The sequence below is a fragment of the Mobula birostris genome, chromosome 12, assembly GCF_030028105.1.
Source record: "Mobula birostris isolate sMobBir1 chromosome 12, sMobBir1.hap1, whole genome shotgun sequence".
Lineage (NCBI taxonomy): Eukaryota > Metazoa > Chordata > Chondrichthyes > Myliobatiformes > Myliobatidae > Mobula > Mobula birostris.
The window spans coordinates 99,164,053-99,190,569 of record NC_092381.1 but is presented as its reverse complement, the minus strand read 5'-3'; the positions used below and the strand labels follow the sequence as shown (position 1 = coordinate 99,190,569).

Genomic DNA, 26,517 nt, shown 5'->3' with positions numbered 1-26,517 from the left:
AATTTCTTTTCTTTGGTATTCACTAAGGAGAAAGATAATCGAATTGTGTAAGGTAAGGGAAACAAGTAGGGTAGTTATGGAAACTATGATGATTAAAGAAGAGGTAGTGCTGGCGCTTTTAAGGAATATAAAAGTGGACAAGTCTCCGGGTCCTGACAGGATATTTCCTAGGGCCTTGAGGGAAGTTAGTGTGGAAATAGCAGGGGCTCTGACAGAAATATTTCAAATGTTATGAGAAACAGGGATGGTGCTGGAGGATTGGCATATTGCTCATGTGGTTCCATTGTTTAACAAGGGTTCTGAGAGTAAACCTAGCAATTACCGGCCTGTGAGTTTGATGTCAGTGGTGGGTAAATTGATGGAAAGCATTCTTAGAGATGGTATATATAATTATCTGGATAGACAGGGTCTGATTAGGGGCAGCCAACATGGATTTGTGCGTGGAAAGTCATGTTTGACAACTCTTATTGAATTTTTTGATGAGGTTACTAGGAAAGTTGATGAGGGTAAAGCAGTGGATGTTGTCTATATTGGACTTCAGTAAGGCCTTTGACAAGGTTCCACATGGAAGGTTAGTTAGGAAGGTTTAATCGTTAGGTACTAATATTGAAGTAATAAAATGGATTCAGCTGTGGCTGGATGGGAGACGCCAGAGAGTAGTGGTGGATAACTGTTTGTCAGATTGGAGGCTGATGATTAGTGGTGTGTCTCAGGGATCAGTACTGGGTCTAATGTTGTTTGTCATATATGCTAATGATCTGGATGATGAGGTGGTAAATTGGATTAGTAAGTATGCAGATGATACTAAGATAGGTGGAGTTGTGGATAATGAAATAGGTTTTCAAAGCTTGCAGAGGGATTTAGGCTGGTTAGAAGAGTGGGCTGAAAGATGGCAAATGGAGTTTAATGCTGATAAATGTGAGGGGCTACATTTTGGTAGGACTAATCAAAATAGGACATACATGGTAAATGGTAGGGCATTGAAGAACGCAGAAGAACAGAGGGATCTCGGAATAATGGTGCATAGTTCCCTGAAGGTGGAATCTCATGTGGATAGGGTGGTGAAGAAAGCTTTTGGTATGCTGGCCTTTATAAATCAGAGCATTGAGTATAGGAGTTGGGATGTAGTTGAAATTATACAAGGCATTGGTAAGGCCAAATTTGGAGTAAACTTGATAGAGGTATTTAAAATTATGAGGGGATAGATAGATTTGAATGGGGGAGATTCAAACAAGGGGACATGACTAGAGTGTTAATAAGTGCAAAAATTTAGGGGTAACATGAGGGGGAACTTCTTTACTCAGAGAGTGGTAGCTGTGTGGAACGAGCTTCCAGCAGAAGTGGTTGAGGCAGGTTCGAAGTTGTCAGTTAAAGTTAAATTGGATAGCTATATGGACAGGAAAGAAATGGAGGGTTATGGGCTGAGCGCAGGTCGGTGGGACTAGGCGAGAGTAAGAGCTCGGCATGGAATAGAAGGGCCGAGACGGCCTGTTTCCGTGCTGTAATTGTTATATGGTTATATAACAATCATTTGAACATAAGGATTGATTAGAAAATGGCAACTTAGATTTATTTCAGCAAACTGTGCCAAACTAACTTGATAGGGTTTTTTGATGATGTAACATGGTTGATGTTGGGAATGCAGTTGATATGGCATATTTGGACTTCTAAAAGGCATTTAATAAGGTGTCATATAGTAAGCTTGTTATCAATATTAAAGTCCCAAAATAAAAAGAGCTGTACCTGCATGAATAGTAAATTGCTCGGTAAGGTAACAGAGTAATAATACTAGGTTAACTGTCAAACTACAGTCATTTGTATAGTAAAGTTCTTCTGGTGTCAGCTATACATTTACTATACATTTTTATTTACTCTACTTTTTTAATCTGTCCCTGGCCCAGGCAGTTGCCCCCACAAGCTTCAAGATCGCCATCATCGTGCCAGTGCTGAAGCATTCCACTGCCACGGGCCTGAATGACTTCTGCCCAGTTGCACTCACCCCCATCATTGCAAAGTGCTTTGAGGGATTGGTTCTATCACATCTGAAATCCTGTCTGCCCTCTACCCTGGACCCCCATCAATTTGCCTATCACACCAATAGGTCAACAGAGGATGTCATCTCCACGGCACTTCACTCTGCCCTGACCCACCTGGACAGCCTTTATTTCCTGCGGAGCATCAAGAAAGCTCAACTCTGTCCCAGGATACTGATGGACTTTTACCGCTATACCATTGAGAGCACACTCACCAACTGCATCTCAGTGAGGTATGGCAATTGTCCTGTATCGGACCGCAAAGCACTCCAGCGTATGGTGAAAACTGCCCAGCAGATTATCAGCATCCAATTGCCCACCATTGAGAACATCTACCATAAAAGCTGCCTGGGCAGGGTGAAAAGCATTATCAAAGATGCATTCATCCCAACCATGGACTTTTTACTCTCCTCCCATCTGGTAGGTGCTACAGGAGCCTCTGCTGCCGCACCAGCAGGCACATGAACAGCTTCTTCCCTGAGGCTGTGACCCTGCTGAACCTCACATCACAGTGCTAAGCAGTATTGCACCCATATTGTACTGTCTCAGTACTTTTATATGTGTGCTGTAGCACTTACTTTTTATTTGCAGTTATTTTGTAAATAACACTATTCTTTGCATTTCTGGTTAGATGCTCACTGCGTTTCATTGGCTTTGTATTTGTACTCGGCACAATGACAATAAAGTTGAATCTAATCTAATGACTATTGTTTTTAAAATATATTTCGATGACTTGGGCTTTGATGTTGAGGGCACAATATCTTAAGTTTGCAGATGACTCAGATCTTGGTGGCTTAGTAACTAATAGTATCAGACCTCAAAGAGGAATACGCAAGCCAGTGGTATAGGCTGATAGGTGCTAATGAACTTTGATGCAGAGGATTGTACAGTGTTACATTACGGTGGGACAAATGAGAAAAGACATAATTGTAATAGTGGTACCAGGAACAAAGACATTGGGAGGGGGCGGGGTATATATATACTCATTGGCCACTTTATTAGGTTCAGGAGTGGAACCTGGTGAGGCGTTCTACTGCTGTAGCCAATCCACTTTAAGGTCTGGTATGTTATGCTTCCAGAACACTACATCTTCTGCACAACACTATTGTAACGTGTGGTTATTTGAGTTACTGTCGCCTTCCTGTCAGTTTGAATCAGTCTGGTCATCCTCCTCTGACCTCCCTCATTAACAAGGTGTTTTCTCCCACAGAGCTGCTGTTCACTGGATGTTGCACCATTCTCTGTAAACTCTGGATCCTGTTGTGGTTGAAAATCCCAGATTATCAGCAGTTTCTGAGATACTCAAACCACCCTGTCTGGCACCAACAATCATTCCATGGTTAGAGTTATGAAGATCACATTTCTTCTCCATTCTAGTATTTGGTCTGAACAACAATTAAGCCTCTTGACCAAATCTTCATGTTTAATACATTGAATTGCTGCCACATGATCGGCTGATTAGATATTTACATTAATGAGCAAGTGTACAGGTGCACCTAATAAAGTTGCCACTGAGTGTGTATGCACAGTTGATTGAAAAGTGGCAAGGTAATATAAACTTATATTCTGTGTGTTGTCTGTGGCTACGTGATGATGCTGCGGACAAGATGTATATTGCACTAGGCATTCAGATTGAGAAGGTGGTTAAAAAGCATGACAAATGCTGGGGTCAGAATACAGAAGCATGGAAGTCATGATGCACATTGGTTTGTAAACAATTGAAATCGTGCCTATTTCTGTGTGAACTATTTTCAGAGTGAAGTATATGCTTTGTAGAGGGTGCAGAAGATTTGCTAAAATGATTCTAGGTCTTTGGCAATGTGGATTTATTGGAAAAGCAGTAGTTCTTGGAACAGAGGCAGGGATAATGGAGACTTCTCATGGCTACAGTCAGATACCCCTGTATTTTGAGTACTTTAAGTAACACTGTTTCAAAGGGTTAGAACAATCTGGGTGTTGTGAGAGAATATAACAGTACTTTTTTGGTAACACTTGCAAGAAATGTTGCAGTATTACTGGCTTCATTTGGGAGAGTTTTCCACTTTAAAGAAGGCAATAAGGAAAATAAGAGATGGAAGCCAAATTAGGCCATTTGGCCCATCAAGTCTGCTTAGCTATTACATCATGGCTCAGCACCCATCCTCTTCCCTTCTCCCAGCAGTCTTTGATAATCTTACTAATCAAGAAGCTATCAACCTCCACTTTAAATATACCCAATAACTTTGCCTCTACAGCCATTCATAGCAATGAATTCCACAGATTCAGCGCCCTCATCTCTGTTCTAAAAAGATGCCCTGTTCTAAATGCGCTCTATGGTCCTAGACTCCCCAACTATACAAAACACTCTACGTAGGCCTTTCAATATTCAATAGGTTTCATTGAGATCCTCCCTCATTCTTCTGAACAGACCCAGAGCCATCAAGTTGCTCCTCATACATTAACCTTTTCATTCCCAGGATCATTCTTGTGAACCTCCTCTGGACCCTCTCCAAAGCTAGCACATCTTTTCTTACGTAAAGGGCCCAAATTGCTCATAATACTCCAAGTGCAGTCTGATCAATGCCTTATAAAGCCTCAACATTATATTATTGCTTTTAAATTCTAGCCCTCTTGAAATGAATGCTAACATTGTATTTGCCTTCTTTAATGCATACTCAACTGCAAGTTAGCCTTCAGAGAATCTACACTAGGGCATCCAAGTCCCTTTGTACCTCTGATTTCTGAATTTTCTCTCCATTTACTACTTTACTACTTCTGCCAAATTGCATGACCATACACTTCTCTTCACTGTATTCCATCTACTTCTTTGCCCATTCTCCCAATCTGTCCAAGTGCTCCTGCAGACTTCAGTTCCTCAATATTACCTGCCCTTCCACCTGTTGTCAGTTTATCTTCAAACTTGGCCACAAAGTCATCAATTCCGTTATCCAGATCATTGACATAGAACATGGAAAGAAGTGGTCTCAACACCAACCCATGCAGAACACTACGAGTGAATGGTAGCTGATCAGAAAAGGACGCCTTTTCCGCAACTCCGCCTCCTGTCAGTCAGCCAATCTTCTATCCATGCCAGTATGTTTCCTGTAATACCATGGGCTCTTACTTTGTTTAGCAGTGTGGTGCAGCAGCTTGTCAAAGGCCTAATGAAAATGCAAGTAAACAACATCCACTGACTCTCCTTTATCTGTCTTGTTTGTTATTTCCTCAAAGAATTCCAACAGATCTGTCAGGTAAGATTTTCTGGTATTGGGGTGTGTGTGTGTGTGGGGGGGTGCGATGGTTACAGCTCAAGATCAAAATAAGTTGCAGAAACTTGTAAAATTAGTCAGCTCCATCATTGGTACTAGCCTCAGTAGTATTCAAGACATCTTCAAAGAGCAGTGCCTTAAGAAGGTGGCGTCCAATATTAAGAATCCCACTACCCAGGACATGCCCTCTTTATACTTCATTGAGAAGGAGGTACAGAAGCCTGAAGGCACACATACAGTGATTCAGGAACAGCTTTTTCCCCTCTTCCATCCATTTCTAAATGAACATTGAACCCATGAACACCACCTCACTACATTTTTTGCACTACTTATTTTAACTTGTATATATACTTAATGTAACTCAGTTTCTTTTTCTCTATATTTATGTATCATGTATTTAATTGTACTGTTGCCGTAAACTTAACAAATTTCACGACATATGCTGGTGATATTAAATCTGATTCTAATTCCCATTTCATTTTTAGTTGCCTTCTATTGATTTTTTAAAGCTTCCTACTTCTCTAACTTCCCACTAATTTTTGTGATAATATATTCCAGAAAAATTCTATTGAAGTTTGGAGACGACACATCCAGAAATATGTGTAAAATTGTTCTCATTGGATGAATCCAAATTTCAACCACTGTTTGTTTGGTTATTTGAACAAACTTCCAGTTTGTTGCATTTTAAAAATAAACATCCTGAATTGAAAAAAATCTTTTTTCACCAATGAAACTCTTCCAGCAATGTGCAGAATATACATTTTGTTTTCAGGATGCTGTACATGGCTTCCAAAGTGCATATCCAAACCACTAACCAGTCTGTGGAATGCATTGCAGAGTAGTTTAAGAGAAAATGAAGAGTAAAAGCTCGGGCAGAAATGGATTGGAAACCAAAGGGTGTGTGATGTTCTGAAAGAAAATGAAGATTTTGCTGTAAAATAAATTTAAGTGTAAACCAAAGCTAAACTGTAAATTACTTCTGTGGTTTTCACAAACCATCTGTCAAATTTCAGAGCATTTCAGCACATTGCACATAAGATTTAAAAAAAAAATCAGTAACTTTATCATTGACACTGTTACCTAAAAGAAAGGCAAACAAAAGAAAATAAGCACATATGGATTTACTTAGGCAGTGATGCAATCAATGCCCACATGAAATCTTGTAATGACATAAAAGGAGGCTATTCAGCTATTGAGTCCCTGCTGCCTTTGAGTGGTGCTATCCTATTAGTCTCCTTCTCCTTTGTGTTCAGCTTTAGACATCTTGAATAGGAAAGATGCTCTTAAGTTGAGAAGACTGCTGAGATTTTCGAGAATGTTGCCGGGATTCCAGAATTTGAGTTATAGGGATAAATTGGGCAGGCTAGGACTTTATTCAATGGAGCATATTAGAATAAGGTTGATCTTACAGAGGTGTATAAAATCATGATGGGTATAGACAGGACACTGGGTTTCCTTACTTGCAAACCCCAATCAGGTCGGATTGCCAAAAACATCTCCTCCACAATCTCCATCAGCACAGGTGCACCACATGGCTGTGTGCTTACCCGACCAGCTCTACTCGCTTTACAGCTATGAGTGTGTGGCTAGGCACAGCTCCAACACCTTGTACACGTTTGCTGATGATACCACCGTTGTGGGCCGTATCAAAGGTGGTGATGAATCAGCATACAGGAGGGAGATTGAAAATATGGTGGAGTGGTATCATAACAACAACCTCTCACTCAATGTCAGCAAGACCAAGGAACTTAACAAAGACATCAGAAAAGGGAAACCAGAAGTCCATGAGCCAGTATTCATTGGAGGATCAGAGGTGGAGAGGATCAGTAACTTTAAATTCCTGGGTGCCACTCTCTCAGAGGACTGCCTGGACCCATCATATAATGTAATTACAAAGAAAGCATGACAGTATGTCTACTTCCTCAGAAGTCTCCGAAGATTCAGCATGCCGTCAAAAACCGCGACAAACTTCTACAGATGTGTAGTGGAAAGTGTACTGACTGGCTGCATTTTGCCCTTGTATGGGAACACCAATGCCTTTGAATGGAAAATTCGACAAAAGGTAGTGGATTTGGCCCAGTACTTCACGGCTAAAGCCCTCCCAACCATTGAGCTGTTGTAGGAAAGCAGCATCCATCATCAAAGATTCTCACCACCCAGACAATGTTCTTTTCTCACTGCTGCCATCAGGTAGAAGGTATAAGTGCCTCAGAACTCACACCACCAGGTTCAAGAACAGTTACTACCCATAGAAACCATAGAAAAACTACAGCACAGAAACAGGCCTTTTGGCCCTTCTTGGCTGTGCCAAACCATTTTTTGCCTAGTCCCACTGACCTGCACACGGACCATATCCCTCCATACACCTCCCATCCATGTACGTCCAATTTATTCTTATATGTTAAAAAAAGAACCCGCATTTACCACCTCGTCTGGCAGCTCATTCCACACTCCCACCACTCTGTGTGTGAAGAAGATTCCCTTTAAACTTTCCCCCCTTCACCCTTAACCCATGTCCTCTGGTTTTTTTCTCCCCTTGCCTCAGTGGAAAAGGCCTGCTTGCATTCACTCTATCTATACCCATCATAATTTTATATACCTCTATCAAATCTCCCCTCATTCTTCTACGCTCCAGGGAATAAAGTCCTAACCTATTCAACCTTCCTCTGTAACTGAGTTTCTCAAGTCCTGGCAACATCCTTGTAAACCTTCTCTGCACTCTTTCAACCTTATTAATATCCTTCCTGTAATTTGGTGACCAAAACTGAACACAATACTCCAGATTCGGCCTCACCAATGCCTTATAAAACCTCACCATAACATTCCAGCTCTTATACTCAATACTTTGATTAATAAAGGCCAATGTACCAAAAGCTCTCTTTAGGGCCCTATCTACCTGTGACGACACTTATAGGGAATTTTGTATCTGTATTCCCAGATCCCTCTGTTCCACTGCACTCCTCAGTGCCTTACCATTTACCTGTATGTTCTACCTTGGATTGTCCTTCCAAAGTGCAATACCTCATACTTGTCTGTATTAAACTCCATCTGCCATTTTTCAGCCCATTTTTCCAGCTGGTCCAAATCCCTCTGCAAGCTTTGAAAACCTTCCTCACTGTCCACTACATCTCCAATCTTTGCATCATCAGCAAAATTGCTGATCCAATTTACATTATCATCCAGATCATTGATATAGATGATAAATAACACTGGACCCAGCACTGATCCCTGTGGCACACCACTAGTCACAGGCCTCCACTCTGAGAAGCAATCCTCTACTACCACTCCTTGGCTTCTTCCATTGAATCAATGTCTAATCCAATTTACCACCTCTCCATGTATACCTAGCGACTGAATTTTCCTAACTAACCTCCCATGTGGGACCTTGTCAAAGGCCTTACTTAAGTCCATGTAGACAACATCCACTGCCTTTCCTTCATCCACTTTCCTGGTAATCTCCTCGAAAAACTCCAATAGATTGGTCAAACATGACCTACCACGCACAAAGCCATTCTGACTCTCCCTAATAATTCCCTGTCTATCCAAATGCTTGTAGATTCTGTCTCTTAGTACTTCCTCCAATAACTTACTTACTACCGACATCAAATTTACTGGCCTATAATTTCCTGGATTACTTTTTGATCCTTTTTTAAACAACGGAACGACATGAGCCATTCTCCAATCCTCCGGCACCTCACACGTAGACACCAACATTTTAAATATATCTGCCAGGGGCCCTGCAATTTCAACACCAGTCTCCTTCAAGGTCCGAAGGAATACCCTGTCAGGTCCACGTTAATTTGCCTCAACATAGCAAGCAACTCCTCCTTTTCAATCTGTACAGTTTCCATGATCTCACTACTTGTTTCCCTTAATTCCATAGACTTTATGCCAGTTTCCTTAGTAAATACAGACGCAAAAAATCCATTTAAGATCTCCCCCATTTCTTTTGGTTCCGCACATAGCCGACCACTCTGATCTTCAAGAGGGCCAATTTTATCCCTTATTATCCTTTTACTCTTAATATACTTGTAAAAGCTCTTTGGATTATCCTTCACTTTGACTGCCAAGGCAACCTCATGTCTTCTTTTAGCCCTCCTAATTTCCTTCTTAAGTATTCTCTTGCACTTTTTATACTCCTCAAGCACCTTATTTACTCCCTGTTTCCTATACATGTCATACAACTCTCTCTTCTTCTTTATCAGAGTTGCAATATCCCTTGAGAACCAAGGTTCCTTATTCCTATTCACTTTGCCTTTAATCCTGACAGGAACATACAAGCTCTGCACTCTCAAAATTTCTCCTTTGAAGGCTTCCCACTTACCGATCACATCCTTGGCAAAGAACAACCTGTCCCAATCCACGCTTTTTAGATCCTTTCTCATTTCTTCAAATTTGGCCTTCTTCCAGCTTAGAACCTCAACCCTAGGACCAGATCTACCTTTATCCATGATCAAGTTGAAACTAATGATGATATGTTCACTGGAACCAAAGTGTTCCCCTACACACACTTCCGTCACTTGTCCTAACTCGTTTCCTAATAGGAGATCTAATATTGCATCCTCTCTAGTTGGTACCTCTATATATTGACTTAGAAAACTTTCCTGAACACATTTTACAAACTCTAACCCATCTAGACCCCTAATCGTATGGGAATCCCAATCAATAGGTGGAAAATTAAAATCCCCTACCACCACAACTTTATGTTTCCTGCAGTTGCCTGCTCTCTCTCTGCAGATTTGCTCCTCCAATTCTCGCTGACTATTGGGTGGTCTATAATACAACCCCACTAATGTGGCCATACTTTTCCTGTTTCTCAGCTCCACCCATAAGGACTCAGTAGACAAGCCCTCTAATCTGTCCTGCCTGAGCACTGCTGTAACATTTTCCCTGACAAGCAATGCTACCTCCCCACCTTTCATTCCTCTGCCTATAATCCATCTAAAACATCAGAACCCTGGAATATTAAGCTGCCAGTCCTGCCCCTCCTGTAGCCAAGTTTCACTAATTGCGATAACGTCATAATTCCACATGTTAATCCACGCCCTCAACTCGTCTGTCTTCCCTGCAATACTCCTAGCATTGAAATATATACACCTCAGAGATTTTTACCACCATTCACAACCTTTCTATTTGCGGCTTTGCTTGAACTTTTAACATCACTTATTTTCACCCCAGCCCCACTGTCAGCTCTGGCACTCTGGTTCCCATCCCCCTACAAATCTAGTTTAAAGCCTCCTCAATAGCACTAACAAACCTCCCTGAAAGGATATTGGTCCCCTTGTAGTTCAAGTGTAACCTGTCTCTCTTGTACAGGTTCCACCTGCCCCAGAAGAGGTCCCAATGATCCTGAAATCTGAAACCCTGCCCCCTACACCAGTTCCTCAGCCACTTGTTCATCCTCCAGAGCATCCTATTCTTACCCTCACCGGCATGTGGCACAGGTAGCAAACCTGAGATTACCACCCTCGAGGTCCTGCTTTTCAACTTCCTACCAAGCTCTCTATACTCACTCTCCAGGACCTCCTCACTCTTCCTTGCTATGTCATTGGTACTGATGTGCACCACGACATCTGGCTGATCACCCTCCCACTTCAGAATATCATGCAAGCGATCAAAGACATCCTTGATCCTGGCACCCAGGAGGCAACAAACCATGCTGGATTCTCTGTCACGACCACAGAACCTCCTATCTGTACCTCTAACTATCGAGTCCCCTATCACTACTGCTCTCCTCTTTTTCCACCCTCCTTTCTGCATTGCAGAACCAGACTCAGTGCCAAGCAGCTGCTGCAGCTTGTCCCAGGTAAGTCATCCCCCCCAACAGTATCCAATGCGGTATACTTGTTGTTGAGGGGAATGGCCACAGGGGAACCCTGCTCTGCCTGCCCTTTCCCTTCCCTCGCCTGACAGTGACCCAATTTCCTGTGCTCTGCTCCTTTGGCGTAACTACCTCCCTGTAGCTACTATGTATAATCTCCTCATTCTCCTGAATGATCCTGAGGTCATCCAGCTCCTGCTCCAGTTCCCTAATGCGGTTTGTTAGGAGCTGCAGCTGGATGCACTTCTTGCAGGTGTCACTGTCAGGGACACCGGAGGTCTCCCTGACTTCCCACATCCTGCAACCATAAGGCTCTTGAACAAAAGAGGATAGCTACACTCTTCTATTGAGATGTTCCCACAACAATGATTTCACTTTAAAGATTCTTTATCTTGTTAATTCATGCTCTCATTATTTATTGCTATTTATTTATAATTGCATTTGCACAGTTTGTTGTCTTCTATGTTCGTGTTCTTTCATTGATCCTTTTACAGTTACTATTCTATAGATTTGCTGAGTATACCTGCAGGAAAAAAAATCTCAGGGATGTATGTGGTGACATGTATATACTCTAATAATACATTTTACTCCGACTTTGGGAAGAGTCTATCTATATCCTTCATTTATCATCTCATGATTATTACAAAAATACGTATTCCTTTCCTCAGGGTTGGGGAATCAAAAGCTCAGAACATACTGTGTGTTTAGAGTGAAGAGGAGAGATTTAATAAGAACTTGAGGGGCAGTACTTGCATCCATAGGGTGGTCCACATTCAGAATGAGCTACTGGAGTAAGTAGTTCAGGCAGGTATATTAATAACTTTTAAAAGACACTTGGACAGGTACATGGATAGAAATGTTGAGAAACACATGGGCCAAATGCAGGTGAATGGGACAATGTTAGGAAGGAATCTTGGTTAGCTTGGATCATCTAATCTTATGATTCAGCATTTTTCCAGCCTTTTCCATTAATCAGCAACTTCAGAACATAATTGCTGTACCCATTTGCTCCCACAGTATTGATGGAACTTAGTGTTTTTATTGTTTACACTTCCTTGGACCCACTTATTGCTTCAATATTGTTCTATTATAGTGTATTTTGCCATCGTCCATTTTGTTATTTTTACTCTCTTGCTCTACCTTATCATAACTCCCTTTATGTGCTAAATGGTTAAAACTCTTAACACATTTGTAGTAGTGAGAAATCACAACTCCCATGTTAATTCTCTTCCTTTGTTCACAGAAGCTGATTTTTTCCAATAAAATTGTCTTAAAGTTAATAGGTCAGTATCGACTTAGTAAGCTTTTACCACTAGACAGGTATATGGAGGAATTTAAGGTGGGGTGTTATATGGGAGGCAGGGTTTAAGGGTCAGCACAACATTGTGGCCTATACTGTTCTATGTTCTACTCTATGGTTGTGAAGCTGTATAAATGTAAACAACTTTTTTGATTTGTTAGTTTTTTGATACATCTTTAATTTAATGCAGCTAAAGAAACTGACATAGATGGTAAACATCTAAATGGTAATACTATAAAATTAATGTACACTAAGAGGACATTATTTTTTGAACACTAAACTTTATTTCAGATGCCAACATATGGCTTATGGCCATGCTCAGCTGATCCACAATAATTTTTATATAATGAGCAGCTTTAGTATGGCAAAATATCTCCAGGTGATTAACAGAAGGGCTTGCAATAATAAACAGTCATGATGCTAGCGACAAAAGGTGATATGAGGATGTGATGAGAAACTTTTTCATAATGAGACACTTTAATGAGAGACTTGAAGGAGGAAAGAGAGAAGCAATGAGATGGAAAGCCAGGGCCAAATTCCGTAAAACCAACATGACTTACATGACAATGCTTAAGAGATCTGATTTAGAGACATGTATACCTGAAGCCATCCAGGACTGAAGATTAGAGATGGGGAGGTGCAAGACCACAGAATGATTAGCAAATTAATTTGAGGACTTTAGTACTGAACTGCTGTCAGAACAACAGCCAGTAATACAGGGAAGATGGGAAAATGAGACTGGGCATCAGTTAAGAGCAGCAGAATATGTGTGTGTGTGTGTGTGTGTGTATATGTGTGTGTGTGTGTGTGTGTGTGTGTGTGTGTGTGTGTGTGTGTGTATATATATATATATATATATATATATATATATATATACACACACACACATACTAGAGAGAGCCTCACACACCGCTGTATCTTTGTTGAAGGCTTTGTACAGTACATCTTTGTTATAAGAGAGGATGGCAGGGATGGAATCATATAATAATGAAAGAAAACACCTGTGAACAAGGAACAACTAATAAAATGACAGAAATTAGCAACTTAAATTTTTAAAAAAATTCAGAGCTGTTAGTGTATATGGTTTGGATCACAGGTTGTATTCCTGAAATAAGGCTCTTCAATCTGAAACACTACCTTTGTTCTCTTCATAAAGATGAGGCCTGATCTACTGAGTATTCCCAAAATTTTCTCTTTCGATTCTGAAATAAGCCATGTGATTTTGTATTTGTTTATTGCTGGTAATGGTCCCAGAGGTCAAGAATTAATTTCCTTATGATATAACTTGAGTTGAATTCTTGCTGTGTAAACTCATTTAGTAACTATCACACACGATAATTCGTTTGCATGGGACCATCGCAATTGCAATCAATTAGAAGATATGCTTCCCAAAAAGAACATTAAGGTTGGAGTCTAACCTATTTCTACTTTTTCTAGTGCAAATGCACTGTCATAGCTGCGACCCACAGCTATCTGTGTGCTTAGAAACTCATCCTTCACAATCACAAAGGAAAAGCAACAGAGTCTTCTTGCAAATATCTTTGTTCCCTTCTATGTCTATGAATGATTAGGATAAAATGATATTGATGTGATAGGCTTTTGTTCATTTTAGGTTCTGCATTTCAGATCAATATCGGATACAATAATGGTCACTGGACGCACATTGTTTTTATTAGTTTTTTCAATATCTATCTACCAAAAATTTGTTGTACTGATCAATACTAGGAATGAAATAGTTTTCTTAACCACTGCCAAGATCCCAAAGTCTCTCATCATAAACTTTAAAGCCAAAGAAGCATGCAGTTTCCTTTACTCTCTATCAACAAATCTTAGTCCCATTTACGTCAACCTGAATTTCCATCTCAATGCACCCAAGCAGCTTTCTTTACTCCTGATGAATCACATACAACTTTTTCATTGTGAAATATATCCAATGTGATCTGGGTTTAGACTCCTTCATGCAGTTGTGCATAACAGTACAGACAAGGGGATTGCACCTCATTGGTAAAACTCCTGGCTTATGCTTTCTAAAAGAAAGTTCACAGAATCCCAATGTATGCCCTTGAAGCACTAATACTATTATTAACGTCTTGCAAAATTAAAATGGAATTTGACTCACTTAATGGTCATTGTTCATACAGTAGCTATATTTTCATAATTAGCAGAAAATGAAAAAATAATTTCTTACAAATTATACCACCAGGTCTTAGTATTACATTATTTAAAGTTACAAATATCAGCATAAGGCATGAGATCTCTTGCTTGGACACCTGTATCTAACAACATTACCATTTTTCAAAGCCACAAAATTCCTAACAAGCAAATGAAGATCAGCTGCTAAATTTGCTTAAAAGTAATGATGTAAGATATTGTTTGACCATATCATGGAGTAGAAAGATGAAAAAAATGAACCCTTCCATAGCTGTGCAGATGAATATGAGTATCTTTTTAAAATGGAACATTCTGTAACAGCATTATACGAGGCAATTAAATGTCATTAGCCATAATTACTAGGTGTGCAGATTCTTGTCTGCTGCTAATAAAATACCTCCCAGAGACTGAATGACAGCTTTTAACTCCTCCAAATGGGAGCACTGTAATGCATGAGCAATAAAGCAAACAAAAACAAATTTAGACTAAGTGAGCATGCTGTGGTCAGGCTCAGAAGGTGTTTGTTGTTTGCCTTTGTTTGGTTCTCCATTAATTTTTTTTGCCTTAATGCCCAAAACATTTTGGGTTTCTACAATGAAAAAGAAGGCCATTCAGTCATCAGCATAATCATCAGATGTTTTTACTAAGAAGAGATACAGTCGACGTTTCAGGCCGAGACCCTTCGTCCTGAAACGTCGACTGTATGTCCTGACGAAGGGTCTCAGCCTGAAACATCGACTGTACCTCTTCCTAGAGATGCTGCCTGGCCTGCTGCGTTCACCAGCAACTTTGATGTGTGTTGCTTGGATTTCCAGCATCTGCAGAATTCCTGTTGTTTGAGATGTTTTTACTGTTTTCCTTTTAAATGCGGTGTTATTTTAACATCAAACACAATCTATTGTAAGCATTACCTTCTCTCCTTACAATTCCAGAGGAGTGCTTTACACAAACTGATACTTCAGGCACTTAATTGCATCCAGTTGTCATCTTTTTTAGGTACTTGCTCATAAGCAATGTTTTACTTTTATATCTCTGTTGAGGACTCTAGGAGATATTGCTATATACACCCAGAGGCCACTTTATTAGGTACACCTGTACACCTGCTTGTTAATTGAAATATCTCATCAGCTAATCAAGTGGCAGCAACTCAATGCATAAAAACATGCAGGCACGTTTAGTTGTTGTTCAGACCAAGCATCAGAATGGGGAAGAAATGTGATCTAAGTGACGTTGACCATGGAATAATTGTTGGTACCATATGGGATGGTTTGAGTATCTCAGAAACTGCTGATCTCCTGGGATTTTCACACACAACAGTCTCTAGAGTTTACAGAGAATGGTGCAAAACACAAAAACATCTAGTGAGCGGCAGTTCTGTGGGTAAAAATGCCTTGTTAATGACAGAGGTCAAAGGAGAATGTCCAGACTGGTCCAAGTTGACAAGAAGGTAACTCAAATGACCTCATGTTACATCAGTGGTGTGCAGAAGAGCATCTCTGAATGCACAACACATTGAACCTTGACAAGAGGAATTCTGCAGATGCTGGAAATTCAAGCAACACACATCAAAGCTGCTGGTGAACGCAGCAGGCCAGGCAGCATCTCTAGTAAGAGGTACAGTCGACGTTTCAGGCCGAGACCCTTCGTCAGGACTAACTGAAGGAAGAGTTAGTAAGAGATTTGAAAGTGGGAGGGGGAAGGGGAGATCCAAAATGATAGGAGAAGACAGGAGGGGGAGGGATGGAGCCAAGAGCTGGACAGGTAATTGGCAAAGGGGATATGAGAGGATCATGGGACAGGAGGCCCAAGGACAAGGAAAGGGGGGGGTGGGGGAAAACCCAGAGGATGGGCAAGGGGTACAGTCAGAGGGACAGAGGGAGAGAAAGGAGAGGGAGAGAAAGAATGTGTGTATAAAAATAAATAATGGATGGGGTACGAGGAGAAGGTGGGGCATTAGCGGAAGTTAGAGAAGTCAATGTTCATGCCATACCCATGAACATTGACTTCTCTAACTTCCGCTAATGTCCCATTTCCCCCTCGTACCCCATCAGTTATTTATTTTTATACATTCATTCTTTCTCTCACTCTCTTTTTCTCCCTCTGTCCCTCTGACTATATTCCTTGTCCATTCTCTGGGTCCCCCCCCCCACTTTTCCTTCTCCCTGGGCCTCCCGTCCCATGAGTCTCTCATATCCCCTTTGCCAATCACCTGTCCAGCTCTTGGTTCCATCCCTCCCCCTCCTGTCTTCTCCTATCATTTTGGATCTCCCCCTCCCCCTCCCACTTTCAAATCTCTTACTAACTCTTCCTTCAGTTAGTCCTGACGAAGGGTCTCAGCCTGAAACGTCGACTGTACCTCTTCCTAGAGATGCTGCCTGGCCTGCTGCGTTCACCAGCAACTTTGAGGTACATTGAACCTTGAAGTGGACAGACTACAGCAATAGAAGGCCACGAACATATACTCAGTAGCTACTTTATTAGGTACAGGAGGTAAACTGTGGGCATGCTATGTTGGTGCTGGAAGGATGGCAACATTTGTGAGTTGCGTCCAGAACACTATGTTGGTTGTTGATGCATATTTCATTGTATGTTTCAATATACATATCACAAATAAAATTAACCTTTAGCTAAAGTTCAACACAAAAAATGTAAATAGATAAGTTTTCAAGAGAGAAAATACAATTGAGAATGAATTGCAGAGCTCTGAAGGGGATGTGCAGTGGATCAGACAACAAGGAAAGAAACAAAGAACTAGAAGAAGTGTGCCTTTGCAGAGATGGACAGGTTTGCAATTTACTGCAGATACACTGATAGGAAATTCTTATTAGTCAGTGCCTTCTGGCGTTTTATGATACATTTACACAATTCCCCGTTCTGATCTCAGGGGATAAGCCATGACAGAGAAACCTATACAAATCCCATCTGCCTACAGGCACCAAATTAAAGGCTTTTCATCACATCAAAAGAAGGTTTAACAGTTGGAGCTTGCTGTTTGAACTGGAAGAAAAGCAGATTTGAAATGGTGTCTTGTCATAACACAGAGGAACATGATGAAGAATTAATTCAGTAATCACACTCCATCAAATATTTTGATTCTTACTATCATAAATGCATTTAAAAACATTTTTAAATTAGTTCCTTCAGTTCAGCATTTGAAGTTGCAATGAACAGGTTTAACACAAAAGATTTTGCAGATGCTAGAAATCTTGAGCAACAAACACTAAATGCTGGAGGAACTCATCAAGTCAGGCAGCATCTATTGAGGGAAGTAAACTGTCGACATTCCAAGCTGAGACTCTTCATCAGCCTTGTGTGGCTGATTTCCTCCAGCGTTTTGTGTGTGGTGTTCATCAGTATGGTGGAGAGCAACTTACCTTTGTGTGTACTGTACAGAGCAGCAAAAGTCACTACAAAGAATGTGGTAGAATACTTTCCAGCATTGACCAGGTGAGGGAATGCTCGCTTGGTGTCTCGGTAGCGGCGAAGGCACTGGGTGAAGCGTACCCATGCAGGCAGACACTGGATGATAGCTCTTACTCCATAGGAGTATTTGTTGCACGTAGAATCACCTGCAATAAGTAGAAGGGAATGAGAGTGAGTAACAGCAAAGGTTTGTCAAGGGACAGTTTGTAAGTCTTCCAGTTTCACTTGTGTTTAGACCAAACAACAAAACAACAGCACTATACAGTCAGTGGGCACTTTATTAAGTACTCCTGTTAATGCAAATATCTAGTCATTTAAAATCTACAATGACAACTTCTATCCTAAGGAGGTTTACAGCTGCAGTATCACAATGCCATACTCAAGATATATCTGAAATTCACTTATAAACAATGACTTTGTTGGTTCTTACATACTGGCAGATACTTTATTGAAATAGAATAGTTATCTCAACTGGAAGAGGATCTCAAAGCGTCCTTTGCATCAATGATGGATGGTATCAAAGTTTGAAGGAGTAATGATAAATTTCCAACTGGAAGTGCTTCAGCTATAATAGGAAACAAACATATGAGAGATTCTCTTCAGCTTCCATGCATCTTCCCTTTCTCAGCACAAAGGGCAGCCTGAAAACTACATAAAAGAAACAAATGACATCATCCTTAACTGAACAGCTGAAGGGGGATAGAACACTATAACCACCGTTTCATATGGAAAGATACGGTTTCATAGATATTCGCAGCCCTCTAGCACCTTGACCTAGTAGTACATATTCTCCCTCTGAGCTCTGCTTAATGAATATCACAGCATTAAGACTTGAAAGTTCAATTGTATATAAAATTGCAGTCTGTGTGTTTATAAAGAATTTTATTTCCAGACCATACAAAGTGGATGTTACTTCTACCAAAATGGCCTTGTCCAACAAAACATGAATTGAGTTTAAACTAGAATCGCTGGCGGGGTGGGAACAGAACTGAAGAGACGGGGCGGTTGGCTCTCAAATCGAGAAAGCTTGTAGACAGTGTGAAAGGGTTGATAGACAAGTGATAGAGAAGGGATGCGCTCAGCCTGATGGTTTGAGGTGCGTCTATTTTAATGCAAGAAGTATCATGAACAAAGTGGATGAACTCAGAGCGTGGATCCATACTTGAAGCTATGATGTTGTTTGCATTACAGAGGATTGGATGGTTCAGGGGCAGGAATGGATACTTTAGAGTGCCAGGCTTTAAATGTTTCAGAAAGGACAGGGAGGGAGGTAAAAGAGGTGGGGGTGTGGCACTGCTGATCAGAGCTGGTGTTACGGCTGCAGAAAAGGAGAAAGTCATGGGGGGATTGTCTACTGTGGGTGGAAGTTAGGAACAGGAAGGGGTCAATAAGTCTACTGAGTGTTTTTTATAGACCACCCAATAGTAACAGGGACATTGAAGAGCAGAGAGGGAGACAAATTCTGGAAAGATGCAGTAATAACACGGTTATTGTGGTGGGAGATTTTAAATTCCCTTATATATTAGAAACATAGAAAACCTATAGCACGATACAGACTCTTTGACCCACAAAGCTGTCTGAATATGTCTTTACCTTAGAAATTTCCTCGGGTTACCCATAGTCCTCTATTTTTCTGAGCTCCGTGTACCTAACCAGGAATCTCTTAAAAGACCCTATCATATCTGCCTCTACCACCATTGCCCATTCCACGCACTCACCACTCTCTGCCTAAAAAACTTACCACTGACATCTCTTCTGTACCTACTTCCAAGCATCTTAAAACTGTGCCCTCTCATGCTAGCCATTTCAGCCCTGGGGAAAAAGCCTCTGACTATCCACACGATCAATGCCTCTCTTGTACACCTCTATCAGGTCACCTCTTATCCTCCATTGCTCCAAGGAGAAAAGGCTGAGTTCATTCAACCCATCCTCATAAGGCATGCTGCCCAATCCAGGCAACATCTTTGTAAATCTCATCTGCACCATTTCTATGGTTTCCACATGCTTCCTGTAGTGAGGCGACCAGCACCAAGCACAGTACTCCAAGTGGGAACTGACCAGGATCCTATATAACTGTAACATTACCTCTTGGCTCCTAAACTCAATCCCAAGATTAATGAAGGCCAATGCACCATATGCCTTCTTAACCACAGAGTCAATCTGCGCAGCAGCTTTGAGTGTCAATATTGATGTGCCCTTACACTTCCTCCCTCACCACCATTCAGGGATCCAGACAGTCCTCCCAGGTGAGGCAACACTTCAGCTGTGAGTCGGCTGGTGTGATATACTGCATCGGGTGCTCCCGGTGCAGCCTTCTATTGTTACGTAACCGGCAACAATGAATATCAATCGAGACAGGTTATATAAAAACAACCAAGCATTTATTAAACACGGATAAACAATAAAAAAAATGCGAATACCTGAACTGGAAGTTAACCGCTATGCAGCCGTTCAACAAATCACCACTCAGTACTGGTTCTTAAAGCGATAAATGCGAAAATAGTTCTTAAAGCGGTAAAGTCAAATACAGTTCTTAAAATGGTAAATTTGAAAGTCCAATAGATTTATACGTTCAATTGGGTGAGACTTCTCTGGAGAAGGATTCTTCATAGATGTGACTTTCCTGCTGGTTCTGTCCAAAAGATTCACGATGAAGGAAAGAAACGGCTTAAAACAACTGACCTTTCTTCTGGCGAGCAAATCCTGCATGAACTACCTTGCTTTTTCGGCAGGAGTTACCTTCGATGCAGGTTGCTACTTCTTCAACGAAGACTCAATAAGGTCGATCCTTTGTTAAACTGCCAAACAATACCAACTTCTCTTAATCCTTCAGGTCCTGTACTTCGATAAAGTCTTCACTCTCCAATACTACTGAAAAGGTACATCAACAAATCTGGCAGAAATTGCCAATCCAGCACTATTGTACCTTACAATAGAACGTAACACTCCGTTTTAAAAATAAAACTGCGTCACAAAACAAATACGCAATGGAACGGAGATACTGACGAATGTTCTAACTGGAAAACTAACTGCGTCACCAGTGGTCTTCACTTTTATACCTGTGGTGAACATGTCATCACGTGACTGCACATCAGTGGGAAAATTACATCAGGTGACCTCCAAAAGACCATTACATCATTCTAACCAGGAAGTCACAAGATCTCCTTGAGGTATGTAACACTATATATTGGCGACACCCGATGCAGACTGGGAGACCGTTTCGCTGAACACCTGTGCTTTGTCCACCAGAGAAAGCAGGATCTCCCAGTGGCCACACATTTTAATTCCACGTCCCATTCCCATTCTGATACGTCCATCCATGGCCTCCTCTACTGTCAAGATGAAGCCACACTCAGGTTGGAGGAACAACACCTTATATCCCATCTGGGTAGCCTCCAACCTGATGGCATGAACATTGACTTCTCTAACTTCTGTTAATGCCCCTCCTCCCCTTCTTACTCCATCCCTTATTTATTTATTATTCCCCCCCTCTTTTTTCTCCCTCTGTCGCTCTCACTATATCTTCCTCTGGTGCTCCCCTCCTCATTTCTTTCCCTCTAGGTCTCCCGTCCCATGATCCTCTCCCTTCTCCAGCCTTATATCCTTTTTGCCAATCAACTTTCCAGCTCTTAGCTGCATCCCTCCCCCTCCTTTCTTCTCCTATCATTTTGGATCTCCCTCTCCCCTTCCCACTTTCAAATCTTTTACTATCTCTTCTTTCAGTTAGTCCTGACGAAGGGTCTCGGCCCGAAACGTCAACTGTACTTCTTCCTATAGATGCTGCTTGGCCTGCTGTGTTCCACCAGCATTTTTGTGTGTGTGACTTTACCATAGCATTGGAGAGGGATAAGAACAGACAAGTTAGAAAAGCATTTAATTGGAGTAAGGGGAAATATGAAGCTATCAGGCAGGAACTTGGAAGCAGAAACTGGAAACAGATGTTTTCAGGGAAATGTACAGCAGAAATGTGGCAAATGTTCAGGAGATATTTCTGTGGTGTTCTGCATAGGTACATTCCAATGAGACAGGGAAAGGATGGTAGGGTACAGGAACCACGGTGTACAAAGGCTGTTGAAAATCTAGTCAAGAAGAAAAGAAAAGCTTACTAAAGGTTCAAAAAACTTGGTAATGATTGAGATCTTGAAAATTATAAGGCTAGTAGGAAGGAGCTTAAGAATGAAATTAGGAGAGCAAGAAGGGGCCATGAGAAGGCCTTGGCGAGCAGGATTAAGGAAAACCTCAAGGCATTCTATGTCAAGAGCAAGAGGATAAAACGTGAGAGAATAGGACCAATCAAGTCTGACAGTGGAAATGTGGGTATGGAACCGGAGGAGTTAGCGGAGGTACTTAATGAATACTTTGCTTCAGTATTCACAATGGAAAAGGACCTTGGCGATTATAGGGATGACTTACAGCGGACTAAAAAGCTTGAGCATATAGACTTTAAGAAAGGGGATGTGCTGGAGCTTTTGGAAAGCATTAAGTTGGATAAGTCACTGGGACCTGACGAGATATACCCCAGGCTACCGTGGGAGGTGAGGAAGGAGATTGCTGATCCTCTGTCAATGGGGATGGGAGAGGTTCCAGAGGATTGGTGGGTTGCAATGTTGTTCCCTTGTTCAAGAAAGGGAGTAGAGATAGCCAGGAAATTATAGACCAGTGAGTCTAACTTCAGTGGTAGGTAAGTTGATGGAGGAGATCTTGAGAGGCAGGATTTATGAACATTTCGAGAGGCACAATATGATTAGGAATAGTCAGCATGGCTTTGTCAAAGGCAGGTCGTGCCTTATGAGCCTGAATGAATTTTTTGGGGATGTGACTAAGCACATTGATGAAAGTAGACCAGTAGATGCAGTGTTTATGGATTTCAGCATGGCATTTGATAAGGTACCCTTGCACAGCTTATTGAGAAAGTAAGGAAGCCTGGGATCCATGGGGACCTTGCTTTGTGGATTCAGGATTGGCTTGCCCACAGAAGGCAAAGAATGATTGTAGATGGGTCATATTCTACATGGAGGTTGGTGACCAGTGGTGTGCCTGATGGATCTGTTCTGGGACCCCCCCTTCTCTTCATGATTTTTATAAGTGACCTGGATGAGGAAGTGGAGGGATGGGTTAGTAAATTTGCTGATGACACAAAGGTTGGGGGTGTTGTGGAAAGTGTGGAGGGCTGTCGTAGTTTACAGTGGGACATCGATAGGATGCAAAACTGGGCTGAGAAGTGGTAGATGGAGTTCAACCCAGATAAGTGTGAAGTGGTTCATTTCGATAGGTCAAATAAGATGGCAGAATATAGTATTAAGAGGAATAGAGGGATCTTGGGGTCCGAGTCCATAGGACACTCAAACCTGCTGCGCAGGCTGACTGTCTGGTTAAGGCAGCGTACATCAACCATGGGATTGAATCAAGAGCCGAGAGGTAATGATACAGCTGTTTAGGACCCTGGTCAGAACCCACTTGGAGTACTGTGCTTAGTTCTGGTTACCTCACTACAGAAAGGATGTGGAAGCTATAGAAAGGGTGCAGAGGAGATTTACAATGATGTTGCCTGGATTGGGGAGCATGAGTGAACTTGGCCTTTTCTCCTTGGAGCAACGGAGGATGAGAGGTGACCTGATAGAGGTGTACAAGATAATGAGAGGCATTGATCGTGTCAGAGGCTTTTGCTCCCAGGGATGAAATAGCTAACACAAGAAGGCACAGTTTTAAGGTACTTGGAAGCAGATACAGAGGAGATGTCAGGGGTAAGTTTTTTATGCAGAGAGTGGTGAGTGCATGGAATGGGTTGCCGGCGACTGTGGTGAAGGTGGATACAATAGGGTCTTTTAAGAGGCTCCTGGATAGGTACACGGAGCTTAGAAAAATAGAGGGCTATGGGTAACCCTAGGTACTTTCTAAAGTACGTACATGTTTGGCACAGCATTGTGGAACAAAGGGCCTGTATTGTGCTGTAGGTTTTCTATGTTTCTATAGGAGGCAGGTGGTCAAGTGGTTAAGGCATTGGACTAGCGACCTGAAGGTTGTGAGTTCGAGCCCCAGCCGAGGGAATGTGTTGTGTCCTTGAGCAAGGCACTTAATCATACATTGCGACGACACTGGTGCCAAGCTGTATGGACAACTGCTGGTCTTCCATACAACCTTGCCCAGGCCTGCGCCCTGGAGGGAGAAGACTTTCCAGGCACAGATCCATGGTCTCACAAGACTAACGGATGCCTTTATAGGAGGCACAGAGCCTACATTTCAATTACATAGTATAAATGGCATAGCATGGTTAATGTTTATATTTAAAATCAATTTCCAGCATTAATCTTCTAAATTCACTCTGCAATCAAACCACTCTGTAATTTGGTAAAATTTCCCCTGGTTCTAGAATTCATGGTGATTATGTTTTACAGTAAAATAAACAAACCTTGAAATAACTGGGATAATGTCAAAGTACATTTTTATGGGACGAACCAAGTTAAATTTACATTATTTCTTGCTATTCACAATTTTTATTGGAAATTAACATATTTATTATAAGTATTATTGGAATCATTTTATGTGCACTTGCAAAAGCAATTTCGAGTTCCAGAACAATATTACGTGTAGGAACGTCAAAAAAAAAAGCTGTAGATGCTGGAAATTTGAATGAAGAAAATAAAATGCCGAAAAAATTTGAAGATTAGGCAGCATCTGTGGAATGTGAAATGAAGGCCAAAAGCAGACTTCTCTTCTCATTATTTCATCAAGACTGTTCCCACCATGACACCTTGATTCATTCATCCCTTTTCCATCAACGTTCACCTCATGGCAACTTTCATCCCAACTGCAGGAAATGCAACACCCACCCTGATACTTATAACCATAACAGCACGGAAACAGGCCATCTCAGCCCTTCTAGTCCGTGCCGAATTCTTACTCTCACCTAGTCCCACCGACCTGCACTCAGCCCATAACCCTCCATTCCTTTCCTGCCCATATAGCTGTCCAACTTAACTTTAAAACAACATCGAATCACTTCTGCTGGAAGCTTGTTCCACACAGCTACCACTCTCTGAGTAAAGAATTTCCCCCTCATGTTACCCCTAAACTCTTGCCCTTTAACTCTCAACTCATGTCCTCTTGTTTGAATCTCCCCCATTCTCGATGGAAAAAGCCTATCCATCTCAACTCTATCAATCCCCCTCATAATTTTAAACACCTCTATCAAGTCCCCCCTCAACCTTCTACATTCCAAAGAATAAAGACCCAACTTGTTCAACAGGTAACATTCCAGTAAATCTTCTCTGTACTCTCTCTATTTTGTTGACATCTTTCCTATAACTTGGTGACCAAAACTGTACACAATACTCCAAATTCGGCCTCACCAATGCCTTGTACAATTTCAACGTTACATCCCAACTTCTATAGTCAATGCTCTGATTTATAAAGGCCAGCATACTAAAAGCTTTCTTCACATGAGATTCCACCTTCAGGGAACTATGCACCATTATTCCGAGATCCCTCTGTTCTACTGCATTCTTCAATGCCCTATCATTTACCATGTATGTCCCATTTTGATTAGTCCTAACAAAATGTAGCACCTCACATTTATCAGCATTAAACTCCACCTGCCATCTTTCAGCCCATTCTTCTAACCAGCCTAAATCTCACTGTAAGCTCTGAAAACCTACTTCATTATCCACAACTCCACCTATCTTAGTACCATCTGCATACTTATCCAATTTACCACCTCATCATCCAGATCATTAATGTAGATGACAAACAACATTGGACCCAGTACAGATCCCTGAGGTGCACCACTAAACACCGACCTCCAATCTGACAAACAGTTATCCACCACCACTCTCTGGTGTCTCCCATCCAGCCACTGCTGAATCCATTTTACTACTTCAATATTAATACCTAACGATTGAACTTTCCGAACCAACCTTCCCTGTTAGACCTTGTCAAAGGCCTTACTGAAGTCCATATAGACAACATCCACCGCTTTACCCTCATCAACTTTCCTAGTAACCTCTTCAAAAAATTCAATAAGATTTGTCAAACATGACTTTCCATGCACAAATCCATGTTGACTGTTCCTAATCAGACCCTGTCTATCCAGATAATTATATATACCATCTCTAAGAATACTTTCCATCAATTTACCCACCACTGACGTCAAACTCACAGGCCGATAATTGCTAGGTTTACTCTCAGAACCTTTTTTAAACAATGGAACAACATGAGCAATACGCCAATCCTCTGGCACCATCCCCGTTTCTAATGACATTTGAAATATTTCTGTCAGAGCCCCTGCTACTTCCACACTAACTTCCCTCAAGATCCTAGGGAATATCCTGTCAGGACCCGGAGACTTGTCCACTTTTATATTCCTTAAAAGCGCCAGTACTACCTCTTCTTTAATCATCATAGTTTCCATAACTTCCTTACCTGTTTCCCTCATCTTACACAATTCAATATCCTTCTCCTTAGTGAACACCAAAGAAAAGAAATTGTTCAGAATCTCCCCCATCTCTTTTGGCTCCACACATAGCTGTCTGCTCTGATTCTCTA

The 26,517-nt window shown here is 41.4% G+C and overlaps 1 protein-coding gene across 5 annotated transcripts in view; it reads right to left on the bottom strand.

Annotated features, from left to right (window-relative positions):
- The window catches only part of LOC140206139 (xenotropic and polytropic retrovirus receptor 1 homolog), a 371,957-nt gene that overhangs the window by 58,092 nt on the left and 287,348 nt on the right, over positions 1–26,517 (bottom strand). For all 5 annotated transcript variants that reach the window (XM_072274355.1, XM_072274359.1, XM_072274357.1 and 2 more), the window contains exon 11: positions 17,928–18,122. In XM_072274355.1, coding sequence (XP_072130456.1) covers positions 17,928–18,122 — 195 coding nt within the window. The remainder of the gene's footprint in view (positions 1–17,927; positions 18,123–26,517) is intronic.